Source organism: Trachymyrmex cornetzi, unplaced genomic scaffold, assembly GCF_001594075.2.
Source record: "Trachymyrmex cornetzi isolate Tcor2-1 unplaced genomic scaffold, Tcor1.1 scaffold245, whole genome shotgun sequence".
Lineage (NCBI taxonomy): Eukaryota > Metazoa > Arthropoda > Insecta > Hymenoptera > Formicidae > Trachymyrmex > Trachymyrmex cornetzi.
In genome coordinates this window covers 987,187-996,898 of record NW_017297113.1, presented here as the reverse complement: position 1 = coordinate 996,898, position 9,712 = coordinate 987,187, and the positions used below count along the sequence as shown (strand labels likewise).

The window sequence follows — 9,712 nt, the reverse complement described above, 5'->3', positions numbered from 1 at the left end:
TATATAATTTCTATTTTAATTTATTTGAAATCGTACGATATGGTAATTAATAAATGATAAGTAAAAATGTAGGAGTAAAAGAGAAACGTCGTATTAACGTGTTCTCACTCATCAGCTGAAAACGGACGATTCACTCAAAAATACATGCGTATACGTTTCTCGTTCATCAGCGGAAAAACGAGTATTGAAAACGGACAATCTCCTCAAAAATACTCATTGCATACTTGTGTATATACTTTTAAATAATGAATTATTATATAATTTCTATTTTAATTTATTTGAAATCGTACGATATGGTAATTATAATAAATGATAAAAATGTAGGAATAAAAGAGAAACGTATTAACGTGTTCTCACTCATCAGCTGAAAACGGACGATTTACTCAAAAATACACGCGTATACGTTTCTCGTTCATCAGCGGAAAAACGAGTATTGAAAACGGACAATCTCCTCAAAAATACTCATTGCATACTTGTGTATATTAACTATCGTTCCTTCATAATACACTGCGAGTGCTTGCGAGTGCAAGAAACGAGCAAGAACGGGCTAAAAACGGGCTAAAAACGGTGAAAAATTTTTATAATCATGTAACAAAAAGTCTGAACGACTATAATTGTCTAGAATAATTACAATATCACAGTTGAATATAAGAAGAATATAAAATATGACATAATATGGTCAATTTTCTACGACTCAAGACGTACCTGGATTTTAAATATTGTCAAAAATTCTGAAAAATAATACATTTGTAACTTATACTTTGGCAGAGCAAACATTAAATTTAATTGTAGAATTTCGCCTTTTCCACTGTAAAAAATATAGTTTATTATAAAAAAAATTATTATTTCTGATGTTTTTAACATGTAAGAAACAATCAATGATAAAAATTGCCTAAAATTGTAAAAATAATATTTTTTACGGCGGAAAACGTCACCCAGTGAGAAATGATAATGGAATCGACGTCAAATCGATGTCTAATTCAGTACGTCAATTTGATAATTTCGACGTCGAATTAACATATCAATACGATTTCATTTCTCACTAGGCAAAGTCCTATAATGTACTTTATGCTGTTAAATTTTAAGATTGAATAAGACAAATGTATCTTTGATAATTTTTTTATATTTTAGAATCGGTATTCTTCTTTATTTTTAAATTGTTTAAAATTAAAATAGAATCACCATTAAAGCGTGCATTTTTAAAAGATATGTTAGAAAAAAAATTCTTTGAATAATATATAAATTAATAAGAAAAAAATCAGTGTAGCATCATGAACATTTCTCAATTGGATTCTTAGCATAGTTATGTGTTTCCGATTTTTATAGTCGGTCTTTCCTTGCAGTCCAGTATTGATATTTTAAAGAATATGTATAACGCGAGTTATACGGTATTTTCAGGTCGTGAGTCACGCTTACAATTAATGTCTGAGACAAATGTTTCATTTGATGTTTGTGCTATATCTTCTTCGAATATCGCAACATCTGACTATAAAAATGACGAACATGAAGAGCTGTATTCGGATAATAACAGTTTATGTTTGGAATGTGTCGAGGAAGACATGGAAGAGCGTAACAGTAGTACACAAAGCATTGAAACTATTGATAATCATCCAAATAATATGCATATAGATTGCAATAATATGTTGGAGTTAGGTAGTAGTGTCGGCAATGAATTTGAGCATGAAAACATTGAAGATGAGAATGATTTATCTGATAAGGAATATTTGAGTGGTACAATAATGTTTGAAGCATCCAATGTAAGTGTATGGGAGGTCTTTAACATGGTTCTAGCTTTGGCACTACGCTTTAATTTATCAGAGGAAGCAAAACATGGAGTATTTGAATTTGCACAAGTCTTAGCTGGACCAAGATTTCAGAACTTGAATATGACGAAGTATTCAATGTCAAAGCTATTTAATCCACCATAAAAATATTGTAAATATGCGCTTTATTGCCCACAGTGCTGCATTTTATTGCATGAACCTATGGAGCGGAGTGAGATAGACAAAAGAAAAAGCATGCAATGCCAAGAATGCGACAAGAAGTACAATTTATCAGTATTATCTTGCAATTACTTTTTGTCAATAGATTTAGAATATCAATTACGAACGTTATTGATGAATAAAAATATTCAACTCGAACTACGTGAGAATGCAAAACGAGCTAGAAACAAGATATTACATGTGGATAATTATAGTAACAATATAATTTCCGATGTACATGATGGCCAAAGATATCTTAACTGTCAATATATAAAAGATAAATGTCATAATAATAAATTTGTATTGACATTAAATATGAATACTGATGGAGCTCCCATATTTGAAAGCAGTAAAAATAGCATGTGGCCTGTTCAATGTATTATAAATGAATTACCTCCTAATTCTGAGATTCAAAACTATAATACTTGCAGCATTGTGGTTTCCTAGTAAAGAATCTAATGCAATGAATATGTAGCTATCTGTTTTTTTACAACAGATAAAGAACTTAATGGAAACAGGGATAACAATAGTTAATTCCAATGAAACATATACGTTCTTTTTCATGCTTTTATCAATACCTATCGACTCTGTTGCACGCCCTGTGTTACAAAATCGCATTCAATATAATGGATACTACGATGTAGTTGGTGTTATATTCAAAGCAAATATGTTACTAACTGTATGAAATATCTCATGACTAAAGAGGATCCAGCTGAACGTTCCCATGTATAATATTTGAATGACGTCGAAGATAGTTTTTTATTAGGTAGAACTATAAAAGGAGTGAAAGACAAATCGGAGCTAATAACTCTATCCTATTTCGACTGTATATGGAGATTTCTAGCCGAGTACATGCACGGCGTGCTACTAGGCGTTGTTAAACAACTATGGGAGACGTGGGTAAACAGTAAAAATTCTGTTCATTTAAAACCATCAGATAGACGTCTCGTTGATGAGCGCCTTATAGCTATTAAACCGCCTTCAAAAATCCACCGGCTTCCTAAATTATTAAAAGACAGAAGTAAATGGAAAGAACCAATCGTTTAAAAAAATTTTACAATAGTTGTAAAGCTACAGTTTTCTCTGCTAAAAACGCAGCTGATATCTATATTTACTGGAAATTAATACTTTGCTAATGAATCCACTGCGCATATGAAAAAAAAACCCGACTCATATCCGGAGACGATCTTATCGCCAGTATATATATAGCTACGTAGTTCCCAATTATAATTATTCACTATATTATTTCATTTATATTATAAAAAGAGAAATATAACTTTTCAATAATTTTCCAAACCAGTATTTTAGCAAAAGATAACATCACGAATGTTTCCATATTTATTTCCATAATTATTGTTTATTCATAATAATCACATAAAAAAATGATTTCTGAATAAATTGTAAAATTATTTAATGGTTCTATAATATTGCAAGTGATTTTTCAAATCACTTGATAAATGTATGTCCATGGACATACTCAGGATTCCAGTTAGAGGAAGAGAGGAAAAAATTGATCTTTATACAAAACTTATTAAAATATTTATATTAAAGCCAGCTTATTTTATTCGTCTCTCAGACTTCTATATATAGAAGTTTGTGACAAAGTTTCTTAAATAAGATGTGCTGCAGTAATCATGATTTATTATTGATTTGTCTCTCTTTATAAATACTATTATATATAGCATAATTAAAGACACACAATAATTTTGTGAAATATTTATTGACATATTTTATTGAAATTTTATTTACAAAAAAAAGTAAAGATGGAGATACAATAAATATTGATAAATTCAAAAATATATTTATATTATGTGTGGTATGGTAATTTTATACTATAAAAAGTTAATATTATTTATGCATGTATAGATAAATTTTTACCGTATTAAAGTAATTAATAATACAGAATAAAATTCATTCATATATACTATGTAGTCACAGTATTAAGTTTGTATTGTTATATAAATTAAATAAGTAATTTATATTGCATTTTTTATAAGAAATATATACGTTATGTGTATTGATATATTATTAAATTATATTATATAGCAAAAAATGCTTTTTGTTCTAAAAAAAATTACGCTACATAATTTACAGGTTTGCATTTTTCATTATTCTATCATATTCTTTTCATTTGTTTCATTATCGATACTGCATAATTGTATTTTTATAAAGTTTAGAATGTTTAAATATCAGAACGCTAAATGATTAATATGAAATTAGTTATATTATTGAAGTATTTCGTTAGAGACTTCGTTGCCTGGGAGTATCACATTCACGTTGTCATCGAGTTTTCGATCATTACCGACATCGGAAATTTTGCATGATGTATCCATATGGCAGGATGCTAAACAAAATATTTTTCATATACATAGTTCACTTATATAGAGGAAAGCCCCTTATTATGAGATAGGCGCCTAATATGAGATAGCGGCGTTTCTGCTAACTAATAAACGTTATCTATTGGTTCCACCATAAATTTATTGCTCTTGGATTGAAAACTATTTAGTAGGAATTATTAGATCATGCCAGTAGTCATTGTAAAAAAAGATTTTAGAATTTGGATGTCTTCAAATTTCATTGAGATGAGCCTTTAAATCTTGTTTATTATTTAATAAATAAATATTTAGCAATAAATTCTTCATATAGTAGTGATAGAGTAAGGTCGTACTAATAGAAAAAAAACGGGATATGTAGAATTGCTTGATTGCAGAAGTTAGATTTGATGATCATAAAACCGTAAGGCGTGGAAATCGTAATATGAGATACCCAGGGTATTTCTAATATGAAATAACCCATGCTGCTATGTCATAGTGAAAATTGTTGCTAAAGTATAAGTGTTATTGTACAATAACAAAAAGGATAACCGGAATGAACGTCGAGTGCCTATTTCTGCGATGCTTAATTCGAACTGTCTGAAGACGAGTTTTGAGTATAATCTATCGCATGCTCATTTTTTGTGCACGCTGGCTGTGTTTGTTTATATTTTAGAAACATTAAATGAAGTTTTTTAATTGCAATACTGATATACTTTGCATTTTATTATCAATTTCTCGGGACATCTCATATTAATTAGAAGCACAATTTTTTGACCTTGCGATTTGCTCACTTTTTACATTTCTTTAATTAAAAAAAAAATGAAATTTGAATTAAATTTTATATAACATTATCTTACAGCTTATTAAATTCCCTTCCAAATGACCTATTACTTTTTTTAATTCTGCCCATAGACTTCTAGCATTTACCCAAAATGAACTCGATATCTCATAATAGGGGCCTTTCCTCTATGTATAATGTGTTAAACAATTTTAGTTTTTGATATATACATATATGTCAAAATTTTTCAGCGCTATATGATTGATAACTTTTAATTTCTAATTGCAAAGTAATTATTTTACAATTACTACTATATCAATCTCTTTATTATATAACCAACGTTTCCTATTATAATATTTACATAACACTCTAATTCTGTTGTGGATTTTTGATGCAAACTTTATTTACCTCGATTAAAAGTGGAGTATTAAGGATATAAATTTTAAAAGATAAAATTTAAAATCCAATTTACAAGAATTTTTCAATTTACCTTGCGAGCAACAAATTCCGTTTGAAGCGCATCTTGCTGTATTTCCACGACACATTGCGTATCCAGCAATGCAGGGTCTGGTGTATAAACTTTCTTTTCTGCATCGGAATGTTTCTGGTGTTCCTATGAAGCAACCGATACTAGGGCCACAGCAAATATAGGGCCCAAAGCATTGACCCAGATGATTAGGACCACATGAAGGACACTAGGAGAATATTATAGTAAATATGAACGAATTACATATTTTGTGTATTTACTTATGACTTATGAAAATATCATTAATAATATTTATGTGAATATTTTACTAGGAAATAAATAGAAAAAATTTCAAGATTTATATATATAAAAACATCAAGATATATTTTGTTTCGTTATATAAAGAAAACTTGTTTGTAACAAATTTTTTTTGTTTCCTTTATCATATATTTCCACAGATAAACATCTTCTAATTGTCAGATTAATTGTTAAATAATTTAAACAATTGTTAATCAATTAAAATTAAACCTCGAGATTTTTTGTACTTCTGAGATTTTGTTACAATCATGCATTCCGTTATTCATTGCAAATACTGAAAATCTATAGTATACAACTATACGTAATGTGAATTAGATTTTCAATACCCGCAGTGAATAACGGAACACAGATATTTGTTTCTAAGATTAGTATAATTTATTTCTATAATATTATAAATTCTCTATTGATCATCTTTAAATTTTTTTTAAAACAGATCGTCAAAATTTTACCAGAGCAAATAAAAATAAATACATTCTTGAATTAATGTAATTATTAAAATCATTGTAAATAGAAAAGAACAACATAAATAATAGAAGAGCAATATACAAGATAAATAAATTCTAATTATTTAATTTTTAATAACACGTTTAATTGAGTAAAAGCTAAAGTATTTATAAAATAAAATTTATTTGCAAGAAGATGGTTAAAATCGAAAGAATTTTACTGTAAAGATAAAAATATAATGTAGTATAACATATAACGTACTTCTCGAATAACAGTTTTAAAAGAAGATGCTATATCACTCCTCTTTCCGCCACGAGGACAATTCGTAATCAAACAAGCATAACTCAGAAAAATCAAACTCGCAAAAACAATCAGTTCCTTTAACATCTTGAAGAGATTTTAGCGATGTTGTGCGAGATGATATACAGACGATCGGAAAGATACTACTGTACCTCTTGAGAGATTCTCTCGGGTATTTATACATATTGAATCTCCTTACTTAAAATTCTTTCTGAGTATTCGGGAATATTTCCACTCGAAATACAGCACTCTAAAGATTATGGAAATCAAACAAGTCGATCTCTATGTGTGGGAATAAATGTATAATAAGATATTATACTTCCATTCATTGTTGAAGAAGCTAGTTTCTAGCTTTCTTTGCTATAAATAAATACTGATCCGATATAAAAATATATAAAGGAACAGACTATAATACAAATTCGTGAATTTTTTAATAATATAAATATTATAATTACATTTCTATCTTAAGTTTATTAAAGCGAATATTTTATTATATTTATATCTAATAACATAAATATAATGATATAATACAATTTTAATTTTAATATAAATATATATAATATTTATATCAATCGTATTCACATAAAATTAAACATTTACTATAATATTATATAGAAACATTTATACTAATTTCGTTATTTTATTTGTAGCAGCTTTTTATTTTTTAAATTCTTATTTTTCCTTGGTTTTAAGACTATCTTTTTATCAACCAGGATGGCTTTTTGTTTAATAACTTCCTTGGAATGTCTAACTTTGCTTTTCTTAACTGTTTTTAATTCACAATCTGCTTTGCGTTTCTTTATATTTGTCTCAGTTGTGATTTCAGTAGAAGGCAAATTAGGGCATTCTTTCCTAGTATGACCTATAAATAAATTAATATAATATTAATAGAAGCAATAATTGGAAGTCTTAGAAGTGGTCACTGATGTTTACCTAATTTATCACAGTTGAAACATCTTCCTACAATATTCGGTATTGAACCACATGTGTGTTTCTCTAACATACATCTTTTGCAAATTCGGCAATGTTTCCAAGTAGGTTTTACACATCGTTTACATATATTGCAGTGCTTGTACGTTCGACCATCTTTAGAAGTACATTCTTTACACTTCTTGCAATGCTTGTTTTCACTAGAAACCCACTTTGCGCAATCTTGACAAAATTTATATCCATCAGATAAAGGAAGTTCCAATAGATTTAACGGTACATTCGTGAAAATTCTTACTGGAGAACCTTGCTTTCTACCATATTTTTCTGATATAAATAAGGGATGATTATCATAATCCACTTTATAATCAGACATTTTTAAATCTCTTAAGCCACCAGTGACATGTGGTGGATTGCTTTTTTCTCTCATTATGTGCTCCATAAAATATGGAAATATAAACATGATTTTCAAGAAAGAATTGTCATTACAAACATGTTTATTCAATTTTGTATGCAGGTCAAATATCGTTTTTATCGTGAACGATATGGGTTCCAAACGGCCACCAAACGGAGGATCGCATATTAAGTAAGTGTCCTTTCCTTCATTTTGAGTAAGCAAATCTTTGAAAACATTAATGGCATTTTTGTTAAAAAAATGATGATTAAAAAGATTGTACCAGCAATAATCCAGCGGTCCAAAAAAGTTATGCTAGAATGTAAAAAATATATTTAGTAAAATATATGTATACTTATAAAAATTATTAAAGTATATTACAAATTGACATAATGGTTTTTGCTAAAATACTCACAAATCTTCCATCAAAATCCAAAAGGAGAGAAGATATTTTATCTGTATAATGCTCGATTATATATTCATGTATTCTTGGTGTGCCAATACAAAGGATCTGCTTAGCTCCAAGTTTCAAAAGCATATTTATTATATCCTCTGTAGATTTCTTAGAAAATAAATATTGCGCTTCCTTCTTCGCATTTTCTAAAGGTCTTAAAAGTTCTGTTGGATGATGCATCTGATAATCAGTTAAATTCTCTGTAATGTCATGATCCATATGCTTGTCTTTTTCAGAATTAAATATTAATTTCTCACAATTGTGACAATAATTCCTTTTCGCCACAGATTCTATCTTAAGTTTATTAAAGCGAATATATAATTCTTGATGAACATAACGCTGAGCGAACTTTTTATTTTCCAGCTCCCACATATGCTTTTGAGATTTTGACAGTTCTTGTCCATATTTTAAATAAAATCTGCATAACTTTCTGTCACGGCAAGCAGAACATGCATAAAATTTCTTGACTCCCTCTTCGACATATTTTTCAAATAGTAATGTCGGTCCTGCAGAAAAAGGTTAATTTGTTTCTCAAAAGAATCGATTTTTTTTACATAAATATAATAAACTTTATGTATAACATGAAAAAATTACCATGAGGACATTGTGGATAATTTATGGGATTTCCCCACAAACATTCTACACCACGTGCGTCGTTCATAATTTTGTCATGTAAACAATTCACAGATGAGTTTAGGTTCTATCAGACTCTATACATATATTAGATGGTAAATTAGGAATCGCGACAATTCACGACAATTTTTATCGCTTGAGTCATGCCATTTGGCGCCAAATATGATTACCTGATTTTAAGCAGGGTGGCGTCTATTATATTTCAAGATTATATTTGCATATTTTATGTATTGTTTAAACGTTAGGCTTACATGAATTTTATTCATGTAGACGATATAAGCAATGTAAAATATACAAATTGTTACGAACTAAAAGGAAAAAGTATTATTAACCTACATTCACATCTCGGAAATGGAACTTCTTAGAATATTTTAATTAATAAAATTATAAATTACAATTGAAATATTTTAAGCAACTTCAACGATTGGTTTATTTTTAAAAAAATTTGGAAGATGCAAACTAAAGAAACTAATTCACAAGTCAAAAATGTGTTTTATTATGATTTGTTCTACAAGTGCTGTGACTGTTTGTCGTTTGGTGTATGCGAATTTTCTTATTATTACAATTTCTGGAAACACAATAGCAGATATACATATAAGGGGCATGTCAAGCCTCTATAATTTTTACGTATGATTTTGTACGACCAATATACATACAAATTTTCATTTCGCAAAAAATAGGTGAATTAAAAATTTATATCA

General features: G+C 28.4%; 2 protein-coding genes across 2 annotated transcripts; both read right to left on the bottom strand.

The window, feature by feature from the left end:
• Window positions 1-4,117: 4,117 nt before the first annotated feature.
• LOC108761227 (neurophysin 1) lies at window positions 4,118-6,781 on the bottom strand. The gene is made up of 3 exons (XM_018507643.1): window positions 6,565-6,781; window positions 5,566-5,770; window positions 4,118-4,326 (listed from the first exon to the last, which is right to left on the bottom strand). The coding sequence occupies exons 1-3, from the start codon at window positions 6,688-6,690 to the stop codon at window positions 4,208-4,210; spliced, it is 450 nt and encodes a 149-aa protein (XP_018363145.1). The 5' UTR covers window positions 6,691-6,781; the 3' UTR covers window positions 4,118-4,207.
• Window positions 6,782-7,262: 481 nt separating this feature from the next.
• Window positions 7,263-9,102, bottom strand: LOC108761223 (zinc finger CCHC domain-containing protein 4; the record flags this gene model as incomplete). Its single annotated transcript, XM_018507638.1, has 4 exons — window positions 8,973-9,102; window positions 8,340-8,884; window positions 7,537-8,239; window positions 7,263-7,465 (listed from the first exon to the last, which is right to left on the bottom strand). Coding segments are annotated over exons 1-4 (1,518 nt in total), but the record flags the coding sequence as incomplete, so codon positions are not given.
• Between the last annotated feature and the right edge of the window lie 610 nt (window positions 9,103-9,712).